The 23,166-nt window shown below is 31.4% G+C and overlaps 1 protein-coding gene across 1 annotated transcript; it reads right to left on the reverse strand.

The window, feature by feature from the left end:
• Window positions 1-855: 855 nt before the first annotated feature.
• LOC134721668 (acyloxyacyl hydrolase-like) lies at window positions 856-23,156 on the reverse strand. The gene is made up of 18 exons (XM_063584815.1): window positions 22,998-23,156; window positions 21,040-21,196; window positions 19,946-20,045; window positions 19,282-19,373; window positions 18,386-18,446; window positions 17,627-17,697; window positions 16,206-16,254; window positions 14,547-14,687; window positions 11,923-11,992; window positions 10,433-10,549; window positions 9,997-10,033; window positions 8,767-8,841; window positions 7,953-8,028; window positions 3,269-3,424; window positions 2,889-2,948; window positions 2,324-2,420; window positions 1,879-1,955; window positions 856-1,301 (listed from the first exon to the last, which is right to left on the reverse strand). Exons 1-18 carry the CDS (start codon window positions 23,116-23,118, stop codon window positions 1,173-1,175), a joined length of 1,686 nt encoding a protein of 561 aa, XP_063440885.1. The 5' UTR covers window positions 23,119-23,156; the 3' UTR covers window positions 856-1,172.
• Window positions 23,157-23,166: the final 10 nt, after the last annotated feature.

The following is a 23,166-nucleotide window of genomic DNA, read 5'->3' on the forward strand; positions in this document are numbered from 1 at the left end:
TGACCAAGCTGCTGACCAAATATGAATTAATTCTGTAGTACCAAAGAAATGTTTTACGAGAACTTTTAAATTCATTCAACATAAAGAAAAATTCAAAGTACCAGCCAATAGGAAGATAGTGTCTGACAGAACTGAAAAGTGCTCTCACCTTAAAGCTAATGATTGTCAAGCTGCTGGCCAAATATAACATTATTTTGTTCAGTTGTACCCATAAAAAGTGTGACAGAAAACAAGAATGTGTCCAAAGTATATGGATGCCCCACTCGCACTATCATTTTCCATGTTCAATGAACCGTGAAATTGGGTAAAAAAATCTAAATTGGCATTGAATTAGACAGATCATATCATAGGGAACATGTGTACTAAGTTTCAAGTCGATTGGACTTCAACTTCATCAAAAACTACCTTGACAAAAAACTTTAACCTGAAACTTGCACTTTCATTATCTATGTTCAGTGGACCGTGAAATTGTGGTCAAAAGTCTTATTTGGCTGTAAAATTAGAAAGACCATATCATAAGGAACATGTGTAATAAGATTCAAGTTGATTGGACTTCAGCTTCATGAAAAACTACCTTAACCAAAAAATTTAACCTGAAGCAGGACAGATGGACAGACGGACAAACAGACGAACGAACAGACGATGGCACAGACCAGAAACCTACTAGTACTATCCTAGGTGGGCATAACAATGCTGGGCAACTGATAGATGAGGACACAAATAGACCAACATAAAGACAGGTGGACAGAAGGACTACTCAAGATGAATACTATATATATATAACACCCAGTTCTAAAGTGGGGTAATAATATCAGTAAATAATGTTTTGGGACCAAGTACATGTAACTACTAATAAAAATTGTATTTGCTGAATATTTTATTGCATCAAATTACCATGGTACTTCTATTATGTTAAAACTGATTACAAAACAGGAAAGTTTATATAGATATACCCAACAGATTTAGTATCTCTGAGAGACAACATTGGTAGTATATTTATTTAATTCTTTTTTTTTCATTTTTTAAGATAGTATGAGTTAATTTTTTCCATTTGATCAAAATAACATAATATGAATTGTCAAATTTTACAAATAAGTCCTTCTTTCACATCAGTAACCGATCCTAATTACATGAAAAAATGTCAAATTTTACAAGTTAGTCCCTCCTTCACGTTAGTAGCCACCTTGTGCTCCAAAAATCTGTTCTATTTTACTGTTGTTAGGATTTTCTGGGCCTAACACATCAGGATAATTGGTTTCTATGTTCTCCCATACCACTTTAGCTGTCAAAGCTTGGCCAATCTGTAAATTACAATAATCATTTTAAATTACAATTACTGTGGATTCATTTATATCAAAGGTATCAATTTTTGTGAATTGAGGAAAATGGATATTTGATTTCGTGGTTTTGCAGATCTCTGCATAAAAACCCTTAAGAAATTTGTAATGCGTGGAACATTTGAAATTGAGGTTAATATGTACCCACTAAATCCACGAAAACTGATATTCAACAAATAATTATGAATCCAATGTCAATGAGTTTCATTTACATTATTTATCATTTTTCATATTAAAAAATAACTGCTGGGTTATAGCTTCAAACTGCCAAGTATGGAAGGTTTGGATATCATAACATTGTATAAATTCAGTTCTTTTGGTGATTGTTTTTGTCCATATTTATGCAGTACCGGTTGGTACAATCTAGCAAAATACAATCTAACTTTTTACAGTATTGCACTAGTGCAGTATCATACATAGGCAAAATAGAACTTAACAATATTGTAATTGTCATGCTTAAATTTACATCACTTGGACTAATTGTTTCATTGGCAATCATACCACATCTCCTTATTTTATGTTGAAACGAGTTTATATGTACCTGATTTGAATGAAATCCATCAACTGGCTCCAACAATTCCCATTTTTGTCCTCCATTTTTCTCATACTCATTAAGAACTGAAAAAAAAACAATTAAACATAACAAAAATAACAATCTTTTATATATGTATAGATAATAAAGAGAATAAAGAAAATGACTTTCACTTGTTGAAATGACTATTTCCTGTATATCTGTTCTAGAAGGAGATAAATACTTGATGTATGCTAGTCCTACTAAGGGGTGTTTAAAGACCTAAACTACCCATGAGGGTTGTGCAAGATTGTGTCAGTCTGGTTGAAAATGGAACATTTGACTGCTTCAAAATATATCTTTGATTCCCTTCTAAACTGGTAAAAATTCAGTTTCAACCATAAAGTTACAAAGAGTAGCAATAAGTATCACACGTGAGACCTTAAGGGGAGTTATTCTATAATTATTATATTACCTTGGTTAATTGGATTGTCTACATAATACAACTTGTAATTCTTGGGCTGATATTCAGTTGAAAGTTGTTGTAAAATCGAATTCAACTCATTGGCTCTCTAAAAATAGAAAATAAAATGAAATGACATGTCTATAATGAAAATATAAGTTGAAAGCTTAAATGATTGTGATTTAATTAATATTCATAAAATAAATTTACTTTGTATTATGAGGGAAATAATTAGGATTTCTTGAGTTCGTATTTCAATATAACTGCAATTTCTTAATCGTACAGTTACCCTTCTTAGTGAATAATATAAACATTATTACTTGTTCTTTTAGTACAAAAGATGAACACTTCAAAGATATAAATGTATTTCTAAAAAAAAACATATACTGCGGTTTCATTTTTTCATTGGTAACAATTTTTGTGGCTAAAGCAAAACTTGTATTTCCTGGTTTGTCAATGTCTGCATACAAGCCTAAAGAATTTGTCCTTTGTTGAACATTCAAATTTGTGGCTTACATTTACCAATGAATATAACAAAAATTGGTATCTTAAAAGTACATGTATATTGTATACTTACATCTGTGGTTAAATCCCTCATTGTTTCATTTGAGTTCATCCATCCTGTGCATGGGGAAACCTGCAATAAACATAAACAAACATGCATAGATTTTTAGTCTGTTTTTTTATAATTCAAGAGCATGCATCATCAGAAAAAAGAATTGGATTCAAAATTAGGTAATTTGAAAATAGTCTTTTAAAATAACATATTAGGTACTGATAGTTCCAGGAGAATGAACTTTTTATGTCCAAATCATTAATTTGATCCACACTTACAGAACTACTTTACTTGTATCAGAAATCTTGTTCATGAAACAGGTTTATAAACTTTTGGTCACTCGCTCACCAATGATATAAGACTTATAACATACAACATTGGAATGATTGATTTACAAGTACCTGTAAACAGTTGAAATAATCATAGAAGTTTGCATATGTGACATCATTTCTGAGTGAACCAATCGGATGGACTCTACTATGCAGACTGTCATACAACACCCTGCCGTCTGCAAGTGCTGTAAGGAAAACATGACTGCCCTTTGGTAGTGTTTGATCCTGCAAAATAATATATAAGTATTATTTTCATAATATTAAAACAATATGGTTGATTCCCTGAGTTGCATTTGGACTAACTGGAATAATAGACATAGCAAGATCTCTATGTCATTACTTTTAAAATAAAAGAATATTCTGATATGGGAGCGTAGCTATAATCCGACAACCCTAAATTCCGACAGTCCAGTAGTTCGACAGTCCGATAGTCCGACGGTCCGATATTCCGACAGTCCATTAATCCGACAATCCGATGGTCCGACACGAATCTCTTCTGCTGAGGGGAGGGGGGGGCTCGATATTCTGCTGCAAATGATATGGATATCGTCCTATATAAATTGCATACATTTTTGTAACTTCATTGGGGTGTAAAAGCGTTGACAGAAGTACATTTTGTATGAAGCGCAGAATCTTCGCACTCACCCCATGTATCTCGTATTAGGTCACTAACGCACCATGTAACTAATAATATTGAAGGAGAGACACTATTATATGTCTCTGACGGATGTTTTGACGATCTAGACTGCCTATACCACAGGCGCTTGAGTATATGATACAGATTTTTTTTTTGCTGATTAAAATATTAAATTTTCTATATTTATAATACATATCTATCACTTCTGTGCATTTCTCACCTAGTTTCGAGTGATTTTTTAGAACAAAAATCTTATTATTTCAACCTCTTTGTTATAATCGATTGAAAAAATACATATTTGAGAAATTTGAAAGAATTTTTTTTTATATGGGATGCACATGCTTCTGGTAAAATCATTTCTTGTACCCACATCTACTTTCTCTAAATTTGCTGCTGTCTAGAAATTTTCCAGATCAGCCTTTCCAAGAATCACCATTAAAGGTTGTTTTTCCAATTTTCCCATTGTTTTTGCAGTCAACAGGACTCTTCACCAATTATAAAGAAGAGCCAGACTTCCATAAGAAATTAGAAGATGTGGTATGATTGTCAATGAGACAACTCTCCCAAAGAGACCAAATGACACAGAAATTAACGACTATAGGTCACCATACGGCCTTCAACAATGAGCAAATCCCATAGATACCACATAGCTACAAAAGGCCCCAAAATGATTAATGTAAAACGAGAAAACTAATGGCATAATTCATGTACAAAATAATGAACGAAAAACAAATATGTTACACGGCAACAAACGACAACCACTGACTTACAAGCTCCTGGCTTGGGACATCACCACAACAAAAACACTTAGTACAGATCTGAGAGTACTCGCAGTACTGACTGCTAGTTCAAAGCCAATAAAAAATAATTTTAAAAAATATGCATCTTAGACTAAAAAAAATTATAATTTTTTTAAAAGACTTCATATTATATTATATGATACTTCAATTGTACCTACTATGAGCAAAATAAAATATGTAAATATTATTATTTGTTCTTATTTTGTTCATATTTTATAAGTTACACTGATTTGATTAACTGCAACACGCTATGAAAACAAATTAATCATTATAAAAACAGTTCCCAATTGTCCCACATTTAAACTTCACAATTGATTGTCCCACAAACATATTACCGATTGTCCCACAAAATTTCATTACCTTTTTACCTATTTGGGACACTTTCTTGTGCTGATATGTGTTTGCATTCAATTTTTTCTAGATTTAATCTTTTTAAAATAAAAAAAAAAATAAGTGAAGGAGTATTGTGAAAGGTGAAATGAGTCAAATTATTATTTTAAAAACAACTGTAAAAGACACAATTATTAACGACATAAAGCATAGGTAATGACTGTTAATCAACAGTGCGTGTGTTTGACACCAAAGCTGTCAAGTGAAGCCATGCACTGAAATGGGTCAGACAGAGACATATATGTCTCTGGGTCAGATAAATTGAGTTTACACAGCTAGTTGAACTCCTTGTCCAAGGAGAATTACGAATTAACCGGCATTGCAATCATTTATGAAATCAGTCTGAAGGCTTTGAATCTAGTGAAATCGGGTCATTTTCAGAATTCTTGGGTTTTATTTATTTTTCTCAGGTCAAACCCGCAGGATACGGGTCAGTTTACAGGTCATCAGTAGTATTGGTGCTATTGGACCTTTCCGCTGCATTCGATGTTATAGATCACAGAATTCTTCGAGAGCGTCCGTCATTTTCATATGGCATAACTGGTTGCGCTCTCGAATGGATTAAATCGTATTTGACGAATAGACATCAGCGTGTGGTGATTGGAACAACTACATCGAAGAAATGTCATCTAACATTCGGTGTTCCACAAGGTTCCGTGCTAGGCCCGAAACTGTACTGTCTTTTCTATAAGCCAATAGGTGAAATATGCCGTCGCCATGGCATGACATATCACTGCTATGCGGACGACACACAAGTTTACATGGTTATCAAGCCACTAGACAACTGGGAGAACTATTTTTCGAAACTTGAACTATGTCTTTCCGACATTAGTTCATGGATGTCAACAAATATGTTAAAACTGAATCAAGATAAACCGAACTTATCATATTCACACCGAAACATCTGAAGGCTAGAGTACCAAATATCCAACTCAAAGTCGGTAATACTGTTATAAGTAGTGTATCCTGCGTGAAAAACCTAGGTGTATATTTTGATCAACACCTAACGATGGAACGGCAAGTTTCTGCCATAGTAACATCCTGTCATTTTCACATCCGTAATATTGGACGCATTCGCAACTTCATAACAACAACTGCTTGCAAAACACTTCGGTACTGGCATGAAAATACGGATTTATTGTGTTATTAAAATTTACTGTTACAAAATATTAGCAATTATTATAAATTAAGGAATGTATCTCCCTCATGCAAAGCTCTGATTCCTTTCACGGATTTGGCTAAACTTTTTGGACCTTTTGGATTATAGCTCTTCATCATTTATATAAGCTTTGGATTTCAAATATTTTGGCCACGAGCATCACTGAAGAGACATGTATTGTCGAAATGCGCATCTGGTGCAAGAAAATTGGTACCGTTAACTTTATTACTACCACTGGGTCGATGCCTCTGCTGGTGGACTATTAGTCCCCGAGGGTATCACCAGCCCAGTAGCCAGTATTTCGATACTGGCATGAAAATACGGATTTATTGTGTTATCAAAATTTACTGTTACAAAATATTAGCAATTATTATAAATTAAGGAATGTATCTCCCTCATGCAAAGCTCTGATTCCTTTCACGGATTTGGCTAAACTTTTTGGACCTTTTGGAATATAGCTCTTCATCATTTATATAAGCTTTGGATTTCAAATATTTTGGCCACGAGCATCACTGAAGAGACATGTATTGTCGAAATGCGCATCTGGTGCAAGAAAATTGGTACCGTTAACTTTATTGTGAACAGTCTAGTAACATCCAGACTTGATTATGGGAATATTCTGCTGAACGGTATCAACAAGACTGCATTGAACAGATTACAAAAAGTACAAAATACAGCAGCTCGTCTTATCACCAGGACAAGAAAACATGAACATATTACACCGAGACTTGCTGACTTACATTGGTTACCCGTCCAATATAGACCACAATACAAAATACTGACTTATGTGTACTGCGCTTTGAATGACATTGGCCCTGCTTACATCCGGGAACTAGTCAATCTAAACGTGCCAAACCGATCTTTGCGTTCAAGTTCCACAAAACTACTCACCGTTCCAAAAGTGAGAACGAGGACGTACGGTGAAAGACAATTTGATTGGGTAGCGGCATCTCTATGGAACAATCTCCCGAACAGTTTAAGACAATGCAAGTCCCTGGAGTGTTTTAAAATACAGTTAAAAACTCATTTTTATCGTATTGCTTTTAATTAGATTGAATTCTTTTCTTTTTTACAGGCTTTTTTTTTACTCTTTGTATTTCGTTTTAGAGTTTTTGCTTGTTCTGCATACTTTTATCCTATATTGTTATTTTTTTATTCTTTGTTTTGACATGTATTTCGTATTGACCTTTTATTTCATGGTAGGCATTTTTAATTTCAGTATTTGAATGTTTTATGTTATTGTCATTGATATGTTTTAATTACCATGTGTATGTACAGCGCCTTAGAGTTATTTTTATTTTTTATATAGGGCGCTTTATAAATTTCCATTATTATTATTATTACAGGTATGAAGACGTCTTACTGATCGATTTGACACATGATTTTTTATGCGTAAAAAAATAAATTACAATTTTTCCATGTCTTTATACTAGGATCTTTATATGCATGTTTTTCAGAGACAAGTGACTGTGAGTCGGACTATCGGGCTGTCGGATTAAAGGACTGTCGGACTATCGGTCTGTCGGATTATAGAACTGTCGGACTACAGTACTGTCGGACTATCGGTCTGTCGGATTATAGGACTGTCGGACTACAGTACTGTCGGATTATGGGACTGTCGGATTATGGGTCTGACCCCTACTGATATCACACCTGCTCTCTTTTGGAATGTATTCTTGAACATATTTCAATAAAAATCCATTTAATAGCAGATAGAATATAGGTAAATATGTAATTTATAAGATAAGTAAATTTATATTTTATTACCAAGTATTTCAGAGTTGTCAATGAATTGTTCTTCATTTCTTCAGGTTTGGTCATGTGGTCAATAGTATCTGGATGTCTGAAAGGCAAAGTTGATATGGTCATTATGAATAATGTTTTAAATTTTATTTTATAGGGAATGAAGATTGACTGAGTAGGAAAACTGCATTTCAGAAAAGTATTGCTCTGTTTTTATTAATGCAAAAAATGTTACAGTATGTGGTTCACAATAATAAAAACTTGCTTCATATTTTTAATTGAAACTTTCATCAAAGATTTTTGGCAATCCCATTAGATTCTGCATTTTTCCCAATGGTCAAGGATTCACAATAACTAAGAGTTGCATTAACTATTGAATTTACAGTATGGAATAGAGTGAAAAAATAAAAATTGCCAATACATCAGAGTAAAATCCTATGTTATTTGTAGTAATCTTCAAACTGAAAATTATAAAATGTTAGTCAATTCAAACAACAATTGATCACTTTGAACATTCAGAAGCTAATATTGATTGTTTTTAAAAGGTGATACATATCACTACAGGGAGATAACTGTGTAAAAATCAGCTGAATTTTTTATTCACATTCTATTCTTAAGGAAATATCAAGATAAGAGTTTGTTTAACTGTTTATATAGCCAATGAAATTTTTCAGATAAAGATTTTTTTTTTTTAAATATATATATATTTTTGCCAAAGAGTCTAAAGTAATAATTCAGATCAATTAGAATGGGAAATTCAATTTGCTACATTCTAAACATGTGGAAAATAATTGTTTATACAGAAAATAGAAAAAGAATCTTTCAAAAATAGACCTACCCATTACAAACATCATTACCGACCAAAGCATAAAATAGGATCACTGGGTAATCTGCCGTTGGGTCACGGAATAAACTACAAGACAAAACAGTTGTAAATATACTAAATACATGTATGCATAAGTTTCCTCATAAAGATTTAAAAAAATAGAAAATATCTTTACTAGTACTTTTTATAGTTCAATGTAATTTCAATTTATGGCAAAATTTCTTGTTCATTGTGCAAGTCTAGAACCTAATATAAAAAATTCTTGCAATTACTCCAAATATTCAAAAGATTATGACTTTGAAAATTCAGATTTGGCCATAATGACACCGAGTATATGACTCCTCTAGGTGAGATTCCAGTGACTGACCCTCAATTTGCATTTCACTACGGGAACAGAAATGAATATGCAACTGTTCATGTTATTAACAATACTGAAAAAAAATAATTTACTCAGTATCTTTTATTCAATTACGGTACTTTTTTTTAAAATCAAATGTTCATATGTCTAAATCTGGAATATTTTTTAACTGATATTCATTATCCATTAATCTTTCAGTTTAATGGGACTTTATATTGTATCCACTTTTGTTAAGTGTTGAATTGACCAGTGTGTAAGGGTAAGGTATGGTGTTTTTGGTGTAATGAAGCTACAAATTACATTTGCAACATTTGTAGGTAATGTTTTAGGCCATTTGCAGTTGAGCAAGAATAATTTTAGTGTATCTCTTTGCTGAAATAGCCACAACCTTAAATAATTTAGGTACCTGCCAAAACTTGTCGGGCTGCTAAATAATAAATCACCACTGTATATTAAAGGCAAGCTGAACTCCTGACCCTAATTTTCATCTGTGAGGAACAAATGAACAAAGATCTCAAACCAAGAACAAAAATATAATCTCTGAACACTTACCATGGAATCATATTTTTCAGTCTCCAAAGAAGTAATTCATTCTAATGAAATATTGCTATGAAAAGGATTGGTTTGTTAATGCCAATTTCAACAATATTGTGCTATTTCCGTGGGCGTAAGTTTTTATTGGTGGAGGTAGCTAGAGTGCCCAGAGAAAACCACCAGCTCTCTGTAGGAAAACTATGAAAAGGAGAGATTCCTTCTCTAAGTATTTGTGTGTGTGTCAATACATTTAAGAGGTACTCTATTTAGTGTTATTATATGGTCTACTGATGTGCAATTTTGGATAGCTGGGAGAGGCATTGGTGACATGACAGCCAAGGATAACAAACCTTAACATTATATCATCCATTGAACCAGATCTAGCACCTGGTACAGAAAAAAGAAAGTTCATTTGAATAATAAAGGATTTCCTTAAAGTATAATATTAATACTATGTGTAGTACAATTGAAACTAATCCATAAATTCCTAGTTTTAGCTAATGTCTGCAAAACTAGGATGAAATGTGTCCTGCTATATTTTTTACTCTATTTGGTCCCACCTTTTTTTGTAACTTCATCCGGACTTTATTACACAAATTGTCATCCTGCCTTATTTTTTTCCTAGTTGCTAATCCTGCATTTTTTTTCAACTTTTTACTTAAAACTCACGTCCTGCCTATTTTGTCAAATTTCATCCTAGCCCATCCCCCCATAAAAATCAAATGGTAGCTCCCTAATACTATGAAACCATAATATCTACTCAATCTTTGTTCTCTGATTTCTTACCGTTTACTGCAATGTTTTGATAATCTCTATGGTTACATCTGTTTCTCGCCTTCAGTCTCATATATATGGAATCTGTAGGTCCATGGTTAATCAATGGATAAGGGTTTGGTATAAATCCTTAAAGATAAATTATCAGATATTTCAGGTAAGTACAGGTAGTTTAAATAAAATTAGAAAAACAGTGTACTCCTAGAATAACAAACATACACACAAGCATAAAACTACTATTTATTGTGCAAAATGCTTAACAAAACTCTCATTTTTTGGCATACTGTATAACTATGGGAATTTTAGAAGTACAGTGCATCATAAGCCTATGAAGGCTAGCTGACATAAAATATGTGTCATATTTGTATTATAATGTTATATAAGGCTGCACTTTAATAAAACAATATATATATATTATATAGAATTTTTATTTTATATAAAAAAGAAGATATGGTATGCTTGCCAATGAGACAACTATCCACAAAAGACCAAAATGACACAGACATTAACAACTATAGGTCACCGTATTTTTTTATGACTATAATGTTATATCTCTAATTTCACAGTACCCAAATTGCAGAAATCTTTAAAAAAAAAAAATTGAGACTAAAACATTTGTAATTTTATGATTTTACACTACAACACGTCTTTCAACATAGGTAAACATGTAAAAGACCCTTGTTAGGGAAGCATGCACAAAAGATCTGTTTTTATCAGATTGTTAGAGATTTGAAATATAGATTTCACCACTACTTCAAGTGTGTTACCATATATCTCCCCTCAAGACAGTTAATTTTTATTATTTAAATCGTGAGGCTTGCCAAGCTTCTTGAATAATTAAAATTTAACTTTTAAGAGTGGGGACATATTGTAATACACAAGTTATTGTGGTGGAATCTGTTTCTTTAATAATTTTTTACCCTTCCTTTCATCAGGCATGGTAGTTTTTTTTTTCATGACGTCACATTTGAAAATTCAGAAGAGACCAAGAAATTTTGACATCATAATTAAATTTCGACCAATTTGTTACTGTAAATTCAGAAATTATTGCGAGGTTTTTATTATTGCGAATAATGCGACAGAGTTGTAAACGCAATAATTAAAACTCGCATTTTGTTATATTTTAACTGAATCAAGCATGACTTCTCTCAAAATCGTAAAAATTTAAATCACATTCATATTTAAAATGACAAAATCGCAATAATAAATGCACGCAATAATTTCTGAATTAACAGTATATAAAACCAAACTGTTCAACAGGTCAGAAATTTAAACAAACTGCTGCAGAAAACCCACAGTGAAATCATGAATTTGCAAGGTGATAAAATAAAGCATGACGATAATAAGTATGCTTTATTTTAACACCTTGCACTTTCACATCCTGACTCAGCAGTTTGTTAAATTTTTGACCAGTTGATCAGTTTGGTTTTAAAAACAAATTGCAAATTGATTATAACTTTGAATAAGTTGCAATAGGTATATTTCCTAGTTTAATTACATACCAGTAGTTGATGATAATTCTGGCCAATCAAGTTCATTTTCTAAAATATTCAACAACGGTTCAAACATAACCTAAAAAGACATTAAATTACAAAGCTTTATTTTTTACATAAATTCATAATTGATATCCCCATTTTTTTCTCAAAACAAAATCCAGCTAGTTTACCCCAAAGTTCATCAATTCAGTTGTCTTGTAATCTACCTAATGTACCTAATTTTGAAAGATAATAATACAAAAACAAAATCAAAAACAAAAATAAAAACAAAAACAACCAGATGCTCCGCAGGGCGTAGCTTTATACGACCGCAGAGGTTGAACCCTGAACAGTTGGGGCAAGTATGGACACAACATTCAAGCTGGATTCCGCTCTAAATTTGGATTGTGATTAAATAGTTGACACAGCATAGGTTTCTGACACAGAATGAATGTATTTAAATGAACTTAAAATTTTTGTTTTCTCTTAGAGCAATTCACTATGCTGTTGAATATTAATCCTCTCAAAAAAATGTATGAAGAAATTTTCTTTTTATTTATGAAATTTCAAATGAGAAAAATTGAACCCAATTTTTTAATCACATCCCCCTTTCCCTTATTCCAAAACTAATTTCAATTAAAATATTCTAATGGAGTTTGCAACAATTACTACTCATTTAAATACATCATAAAATATTAAGATGTAAAAAAAACTGCTTGTTATCACTGAATGGTAAAGATAATTTAAATTTATCATTTGGTAGTAAAAAGTGAATATACATTGTATATTGTATATAACAAAGATTTAAGTTGATTCTGAACAAAGAAAGATAACTCCAATTAAAATAAATTCTTGCAGATATTTCTTGCTTACTTTACTGGACAAAGAAAGATAACTCTTAATTAAAAAAAAATTTGCTATTTCACAATATTGTGAAATTAGATATTTCTTGCCATTGCACAATACTGTGCAATTGAAAAGAATAATTTTAGATCCTGATTTGGACCAACTTGAAAACTGGGCCCATAATCAAAAATCTAAGTACATGTTTAGATTCAGCATATCAAAGAGGCCCAAGAATTTGATTTTAATTTAGACCAATTTTAAAACTGGACCAAAAATTAAGAATCTACATACACAGTTAGATTTGGCATATCAAGAACCCCAATTAATCAATTTTTGATGAAATCAAACAATGTTTAATTTTGGACCTCAATTTGGGCCAACTTGAAAACTGGGCCAATAATCAAAAATCTAAGTACATTTTTAGATTCAGCATATCAAAGAACCCCAAGGTTTCAATTTTTGTTAAAATCAAACTAAGTTTAATTTTGGACCCTTTGGACCTTAATGTAGACCAATTTGAAAACGGGACCAAAAATTAAGAATCTACATACACAGTTAGATTCGGCATATTAAAGAACCCCAATTATTCAATTTTGATGAAATCAAAACAAAGTTTAATTTTGGACCCTTTGGGCCCCTTTTTCCTTAACTGTTGGGACCAAAACTCCAAAAATCAATACCAACCTTCCTTTTATAGTCATAAACCTTGTGTTTAAATTTCATAGATTTCTATTTACTTATACTAACGCTATGGTGCGAAAACCAAGAAAAATGCTTATTTGGGTCCCTTTTTGGCCCCTAATTCCTAAACTGTTGGGACCGAAACTCCCAAAATCAATACCAACCTTCCTTTTGTGGTCATAAACATTGTGTTTAAATTTCATTGATTTCTGTTTACTTTAACTAAAGTTATTGTGCGAAAACCAAGAATAATGCTTATTTGGACCCTTTTTAGGCCCCTAATTCCTAAACTATTGAAACCAAAACTCCCAAAATCAATCCCAACCTTTCTTTTGTGGTCATAAACCTTGTGTCAAAATTTCATAGATTTCTATTAACTTAAACTAAAGTTATAGTGCGAAAACCAAGAAAATGCTTATTTGGGCCCTTTTTGGCCCCTAATTCCTAAAATATTGGGACCAAAACTCCCAAAATCAATACCAGCCTTCCTTTTATGGTCATAAACCTTGTGTTAAAATTTCATAGATTTCTATTCACTTTTACTAAAGTTAGAGTGCGAAAACTTAAAGTATTCTGACGACGACGACGACGCTAACGTGATAGCAATATACGACGAAATTTTTTTCAAAATTTGCGGTCGTATAAAAATCAAAAACATACAACACTGCACATAGGAGCTCATTACTAGGTCCAGTATGGTGTCAACCAATAAAAACAGGCTGCAATGATATAGCCAATAGGTGTGTTGAAAGTGGCACTGCAATCACCAACAATTTACTGATCAATCAATCACAAAAAAAACCTAGTATTTTAGAAGTGAAAACAAAACACCAAATTCATAATAATTTCTTAATGATATGCTATGTTGTAAGCTAAATTTATTTAGAATTTATTGCGTTCATTTATTACTGCCATTTTCAAAGAATGGACATAATTAAATGAGAGATTCATTATTGTGATTTCAGGAAAACCTGCATACAGATATATAAATCTGATATAATAATGCAAGTTTTTATTGTTGCAATACTTAACCGGTTGCATTATTTGCAATAATAAAAACCTCGTAACAATTTCTGAATTTACAATAAAGGGTAATAGTAAAACCATCAATTTATGTTACTTACAACTGACATTTCTGTTGTATTAAACCATTCTCTTGGTAGATGGAAATGAGCACTGATTGAATCTCCTAAGACTACAGCTCCTCTTTGTTGACTGTTCAGACATAACTGGTCTTCATATGCATTTCCTGAGCTATCTGAACCCTGATGTTTGAACAAAAACATTAGAATTGTTAGTCATACATAGACTTTGACAAAGGTTTTTTACTTCTTATTTATGAGAGATTACAAAGTAAAGATTTTTTATCTCAAGTTTAACATCAGCATGTTTAAACTTATAGAAATAAATCGAAGAAGAAAATGCTAGTTTTATAATAAAGGAGTAGGTCCTGTAAAGGCCGATTTTGGCCTAAAATTTCTGGTTCATCTAAAGAAAGACACCTTTTAAACACTAGAGTGTCTATTTCAATTGATTCAATTAGTTTCTGTGAAAGATTTTAACTGATTTAGTCTTTAAAAACGCTCCGATTCAAGCTTAAATATGAAAAATCTATCAAATATGCAAAAAAAATGTGACTTTCCAGGTGTTTTTTTGTAAAAAATGAAAGTGGCCGCATCTGTGTTCCTCCCCAACCTTTATATATGTAATGTATTATCAAATTAAACTTACATTTCAATATTATGAATGAACACAAATGCGGCCACTTTCATTTAAGACAAATACCGTCTAAAATTTAACTAAAATGCTAAAATTGTGAGGATTTCAGTAATTTAGCACGACTTAATGATGCTATTACTAATATAAGTGCATTGTAATGTAAAAAAACAGACCATATTTATGTAGCAGAAGCATTCTACTTTCTAGCATATAGCTAAAAGATTACATTTTCACAATTTTGTAAAACTGCTATATTTTGGGGCCAAAAGGGGTCTTACTGAACCTACTCCTTTATGTGGCATGTCAAGTTCATATCTGTAGCATACCATGGTGTCTATTGATCTTTGATATCAAACAAAAAGACTTTTTATCACTGGTGGTAAATGGATAGTCCTAACCTAAAGTAATGGTAAGCAAAAAACAGGAAAATTATCTCAAGAGTTGTCTCCCATCTTTTGCTTACTGTAATTTTACGTCAAGACCATCTGCTTACCACCAGTGATTATTTAGGGCAACATCAATTTAGTTTAAAGTCTTTGGATTTAATGGTATATTATTAATACATCCCATCTAGGTTGAACATACACAAGGCTGGCCAACTTTCCATTTTGTCAAAGGTCAGTGCTTCTCTCCAGGTAATCCAGAATCCCCTATCAATTAAAACTGGTTGCCAAGATTAGGCAAAAAGTACCAAAAGTCACTTTAAAAAACACCAATAATCATTCAAAAAAAAAAAAAAAAAAATTCAACTGCATGCAATGCATTATAATTAAAATGGGTATAAAATAATCTAAATCTACTTATTTTGTTTGTAGAATGCAATTATCTCTCATGTTTATAGTGTTTTTCATTCAAGTCTTTTTTTTCTATAGGCAGTCCATCCTAATTTGATCCAATCATAGATCATAATATGAACTTAAATGTATTGACAATTTATTTTTTTTGTCAATCAGATAATTGTACTGTATGTTGACTAGTTTATATAATCCTTATAAATATAATAAAAAAAAATTATCCTGTGTCATATTTTTGTACGTTTAATCTAATTATCCATGTTTACTTACATATATCCCATTACAGTTTGTATCTTTGTTTACATCTGAGAAATGAGGCCTGTAAAAATATCAATTAACTGTTAACATTAAAATATTCAAGGAATGTGAAGTGCTGATGCTATTACAACTGCACACCAAATAGCATTGGCCTTAGTACCCACTGGTGGTTCCCCTTAAACTGATTAAATCACAAAAGGAGTAAGTTCGGTAAGGGCCATATTTGGCCCCAATTATAAAGTTCATAGTTGCAAGATAATAAATGTTTTAATTTGCCTTAAAGACATGTGTGAAAGTTAATTAGAACTTTTTTTGTCAAAGTTTAATTCAAACACATTTATTTTTACATCTCAAAACGGTCAAGATAAGGTATATGGGTGAAATTTGACAAAATCAGCTGATTTTCAACCAAATTAAGGACACGGAAACATAGAGCGCAGGCGTCGACAAACTTAATTTTTTAAATGAGACATGTGAAATGTCTTCACAAACATTAATTTAAAAGATCTTTGTTGTCGACGTTTGTACTCTTTGTTTCCTGTCCAATAATCTATGGAAATTTACCCTTTTTCATTGTTTTTTGATGAAAAATCAATATGAGTACAACTTGTGACGTCATAATAAATAGCAGAAACGTAAATTTTTCAACAAAATGGCTTATTTCCTAAGTAGTCACTTTATTAGCTTTAATCAATTGTGATATTGGTCAATAAATCCGAATTTGAAATTTACGCTAAAGAAGTAGGCCATTTTAGGACCTTACCGAACATACTCCTTTGACATGTGAACTATGAAAAAGTTTCATTCTACTATGACTGAGAGAATTGGGCCAAATAATCTCCATAGAAATGAGTTGTACCAATGCTATAACAACGGCATACAAAAAACAATTGACTTTTCTTAGTGGTTCCCTTGAATCTGAACTTATCACAAAATATGTTAACATTGCTATGTTGACGCCAAAAACAGCAAACCTTAGTCTGCTTATTTAACAGAAGTTTTAAATACGTAAATTTTACTTGCAAAACATTCTTCTTTTTATTTTTACTCTGAATATCTCATTTTCTTAAATACCCATTATGCCAAGGTTATCTCAGTAGCAGAGAAATTGTAAAATGGCTTAAAAATCAATTAACACTTTATGTATATCATACATGGAACACTTATCAACCGATTTAAAAATAGGTAAGTTTTTCATGACATAATGGGGAGTTAAAAAATAGGTAAGTTTTTCATGATATAAGGGGAGATAAAAAAATAGGTAAGTTTTTCATGACATAATGGGGAGATAAAAAATAGGTAAGTTTTTCATGATATAAGGGGAGATAAAAAATAGGTAAGTTTTTCATGACATAAGGGGAGATAAAAAATAGGTAAGGTTTTCATGACATAAGGGGAGATAACTATCATTTTCATTTCAGTGTTCACTTTACCTAGAACCAGGATGTATATCTTTCCTTCCATCATCACAGTCTTTCCCTCTCCATGATGTTCCTCTAAATGTCTATGAAAAAATATTAAAAATTGTAATTCAACCCTTAAACTAAAATGTTCTTTGCATTGACTTTTTAACCTGATCTAAATGGAAAATGAATATTTGGGATAATTTAGAGTTTGAAAAATGTGTACAAAAATAAATTGTCTAAGATTGAAGATATCTAGATATCATGATTCTATGTTTCTATGTTGTTTGGTTGCTGTCTTATTCAATCAACCTCCCTTTAGCTAAATTAAATTTGACTTTTAATAGACAATCACCAGCCATATTATTATTATCTTTGGTCAGACAAGAGAAATATGAAGGTTACTTTAAATGGTGTAAAAAAGACATAGGAGTATGAGATTCAAAACACCATTTGAAGATTTCCACAAGAAATTGATCCATTTTTAAACTAAACTAAAAACTAATTTAAACTGATTTTGGGGCCCTTTATAGCTTGTTGTTCGGTGTGAGCCAAGGCTCCGTGTTGAAGGCCGTACATTGACCTATAATGGTTTACTCTTTTAATTGTTATTTGGATGGAGAGTTGTCCCATTGGCACTCACACCACATCTTCCTATATCTATAAAGTTTGAAGCAGATACGGATTTTTTTTTTTTTTTTTTATTTTCCTTTTTTATTTGAAGAGATTTTCTGTCTAGAAAATGTGTAATTTAATTTTGTATGCCTTCATACATTTAATCTTAAATACCTTCATGACACTAAATCTGTCACCATCTATATCAACTGCAGGCATGTGACCGTCAAATATTCTGAAATAATTAAGGTAACATTCAAATGTTGAAATACAGACCATGGATTGAAGTCAATGTTATGAAACTATAAATTTCAAAAATTACACAGATAAAAAATTAAAATAGCAAGCACACATTTAGTGTTCAGAAGAATAAACAGCTTAATTAAGTTTGTTAGAATTGACTGTTCAGCAGTTTTCATGAAGTTGGGGATTTATAAAGTGTGACATAAAGAATGTGGATGCAAGATGAGGGAATAACCTAAGTGTCTCATAAGCTTTGCAGTCAGGCAGCACATAAGACAGTAAGGCACTTCTAACCCTCACGAAGCACCTGAATACACTAAATTAATAATTGTTTGTTGGGTTTCCATGGCTTTATCTTTTATTTTTGTGTTGTTTTAGAGGTCTGTTATTTTCTTTATCTTTATGCCATTGTGCTGTTTCTATTTGTTTTACTTGGTGTTTTTTTTACTGCAGTCTTTCCCAAACTTTTTGTACTTTCCATTAGGTTAACAGTAATTATGAGAACAGGTTATTCCTATGTTGGTTTCTACAGTTGTACTGGACATTAGATATCCCACTAAATCAATTATAGTTGATTTATAAAAAGAATTACAGGTTTGAAACATATAATGCTAATTGAGATTCAAACAGAGGGAAAATTGCTGATCGATTGACACAAGTAACATATCCTACTGCATTACAGACATATAGTTACATACTTTCAAAAGCTATTTAGTTCCTGCTTTACCTGTGGCACCCATTGTGTTGCTCTTGTGATGCAAAAAATTTGTTCCATGTAATTTTTTTGTGATTTGCCAAATTAACAAGGTATATTGATCATTTCTTACTTGTCTATGAGTTTACAAATCTCTTTAATTCCAGGTAGTTCACATATGTTAGGAGCTGCCCTCTTCCTTCTTACATTGAATACTGGGCTAACCTATGTAGGAAAATAATCTTTATTCTATAAATTATTGTGAGGTTTATATTACATGTAATATGAATACTGCAGCTAGATGCGGCAAGATGCCTAGTGAAATAATAAGAAGTCGCATTATGATATCTTAGACATATGTCTGTACTCAGTAGGTAGCTATTCATGAAATCACAATAATTTAATATCTGGCATTTTGGTAAATTTTTCAAAAAACGCAATAATAAATACATGCAATAATTACTGTATTTACATTAAATTATAATTTATGAAGCTAAAATATTGTATGAGAGGTAAGTCTTTTAAGGCACAATTAACAAAGTTTCACAATTTTTTCCCATAATTTGTTCATCTAAAACACTTGAAACATTAAATTCTAACTTATTTCATTGTTTTTTGCTTCTCTTAAAAAACGTAAAAGTTTTAATCAAAATCAAGTTTATTTTCATGGATTGAAGTTTCATAAAGTAAGATGAAAGCATTCTTTATCTTTTACACAATGTGTGAATGGCAACACAGATGGACAAGGGTAAATCAAACTACATAATTTCTATGAAGGGCATATTGAAATAAAATACCTTCGGTTTTGGGAACAGGTGGCACTGTTCATTCCCTGTATCAGTGAAGCAAAAACCAAGTCCTTGACAGGCTTCATCTGGATTGTACTTTGCTGGTAATCTTAATATAATGATAATAATAAAATTAGAGCTTATCAGTTACCTACATGTCAAATGATTTTGCAATAATTATAAGTAATGTTTTCAAAAGATATAAAATCAAGAACTGAGTAGAATTTGTATAAATTTGAAATCTTTGTCACACACTCACACAGACACTCATGGTCATAGGTTGATTGGGGTAGGTTCAAGAACAGTGCAATGTGAGTGTATTTTAGTTCTGAAAAAAACATTTCTAATACCTTCTTACAAATGCCTGGCAATTTCAAACATCTTGACAACCACGAATCATAAAAGAAATGGATCAAAGCTCAAATAGTTAGAATAATCTGTAAAAGTTTCACATCTAAAACATCTGACAAATATATTTGTACAAAGCAAGGTAACAATGATTCTACAAAACACATACACTCATCTCTCGACAGCCACTAACATTTCATATCATAAGTGTGACTTCTCTTTGTGCAACTCAATCAAATAACATATGTCAAACAATTTAAAAATTCAAAATTGAAACACAAACGTTTTCCTACTACCCATGAGGCATAGACATGGTATATAAACCAGATTTGAAAAACTTTAAAAAACAAAAAAAAGATTTACAATGTTCTTCAACTTTGAAATAGGGCTCTTCACAGTTTGCTGAGCCATATTAAATAGGGGTAGATTTTCATAACGGAGGTAACAATAATGTGAAAAATAAGGGAACACATTATTAAAACAGAACAGTTGCTTAGATTCATGCATAGGATTTCCCATACTCTCATACTATTTTCGACTACTTTCAAAAAAATCTGCCCCCTATCCAATAGGGACAAACTATCCGTGAAGAGCTGAGCCCTATTGATATAGGCTTCCAAATATTTATAAGCCTTTGACTAGTTTTTTCTTATGTTACATAATAATATAAGCCTTTCTAAAGATACTGTCACTAATTGCATGGCAATTGAAACATCTATATGGTCACAAGCACAAAATATTGATATTTTACTTACACACGTATAATCTCATATGCAATGTAATCTACAAATACTTTACATGGTATTGCTACTGCAGGTGGTAAATAATTGCAGAACCTTTCCAAAGATTTTGTTACAGTTTCATTGTGTATAGTTGCTAGTTGCTCTCCAAAAGTAAAAATAACAGTGCATGCTGAAAAAATAAGAATATTTTATTTTTTTAATATGATTTAGCTTTAAAATATTTAAATTGTTCATCAAAAGTACCTAATCTAAAAAGACAAATTCAAAACAGATCCATCTTTTGAGCTGCTACTTGATATTAAGCAAGAAACAATCAATCAATCAAATTCTGTATTTGATCTTTAGTCTACACTCCACAGAGAAGTTCAGAAAAAAAATAGAAACACTTTGACACTAAAGACAAATTCAAATACCAGTAGACCTTTTTTTAATATCTCTGACATAAACATTTAAATGGAGAAAAAAAAATAGGATTGCACATATGTGTGCCATAATGAAGACAACCTTTTCTAACAATTGTTTCAAAATAGTACAATCTCAAAATTAAGTGTTTGACAAGACCTTCCTTTCTATGAGGGATAACAAATCTTTGATTTTTGTATGCAGGTTCTTTCATTGTCTTGGGACCTTATTCCTAATTTTTTCTTTGGCGCCTTCCTGTGATAATAAGGGATAAAATAAACCAAATTCAAATTATAATACCCTTAGCAGACGACATGATAATTAGGCCTACTATTATGTGTAAAAACAAGGATTTGTATAGTTAACTATACAAATCCTTGGTAAAAACTACTAGTATAACTATATTTTTAATTGCCATATGTAAAATAAAATAAAATGAAGTATATTTAAACATTAACAAATATGTTTATTCTATTAGTTTACAAAAGGACTAAAACAGACTTTGTCCTCTATCAGATAACACCTGTCTAGACATATTTGTAATTGCTCCAGTAAAATAATCTGACCATAGTCCAGTCAAACTAAGATTTGACCTCAAACTAATTGCAACAGAAAATGTTTTAGTTCTAATCTATAGCATTATGCTCTTTATATATACAGAAAAAAGTCCCATAAAAACTTACTTGAGGAAAACTCAAAATCTGTATTTCTAATTTCCTATGGACATTAACATTGGAAGGGGAGATAACTCTTGCAAAAATGAGTCTTTTTTGGTCAGTTTTTGGTTGTTTTTCTTGAAATTTATGTAAAATATGATACTTTGATTGGGTTGTAAGTTTTAATTTGACTAAACTATAAAATCTTCTGTTCATGAAATGTACAAAACCGGAATGTAATGGGTAGTTTTATTTTTTTCGTGCATTTTTCATTGAAGGAATTGTAAATTTCAAGCTTTGTGACCATTTTGAAAAAATAATGTGAAAATTTGGTATTGTTTATGTCTGCATATTACACTTTTTCAGCAACTTACCTATGCAAAGAAACTTTAAACCACAAAAAGAAGAATACATGAATAATTATTTTTATTAAATTTGAGATTCTTTACCTTGACATGTTGAAAAATTCTAAAAAAGGTCAACTAATTAATTACAAAATCTAGATTATAGCTTGATAAAAGATATGAAAACACCATTAGAGTTGTTTGTTATACTCTAAAGACCGCTAAAAACACAAGAATCAATACATTCTGAAGAATAGAAGCGGTAAAGTTGTAATTTTGTATTAATTTTTATTGATATTTCTGGCTTTTTTGCAAGAGTTATCTCCCTTTTCAATGCAAATCTCCATAGGAATTTTAAATGGTGATTTTTTTTAGTCTTCCTCAAGTTAGATTTTTTGGGACTTTTTTCTGTGGATACTTGTGGTATAATGCTAAAGATTAAAACTTAAAAATCTTCTGTTGCAATTACTTTCGGGTTAGGGTCAAATTTATGCTAGATTGACTGGACTACAAGTGTCATAATTTTTAAATCATAAATGTGTAAATATTTATCAATATTGAAACTTACTGGCACAGTTGGTACCACCATTCGCGCCGAAATTTAGGAAGTTTCTCGACCTAGAAGCTTCTGAACCATATAAACAGATAACAAAAACAAAGACAAAGGGAACTGCTTTCCCCAGTGACATTTCTTTAGATTTTTAACACCTTCTGCAAAGTCACATGATAATCACGTG

The sequence above is a fragment of the Mytilus trossulus genome, chromosome 6 (assembly GCF_036588685.1).
Source record: "Mytilus trossulus isolate FHL-02 chromosome 6, PNRI_Mtr1.1.1.hap1, whole genome shotgun sequence".
In the NCBI taxonomy this organism is placed as follows: domain Eukaryota; kingdom Metazoa; phylum Mollusca; class Bivalvia; order Mytilida; family Mytilidae; genus Mytilus; species Mytilus trossulus.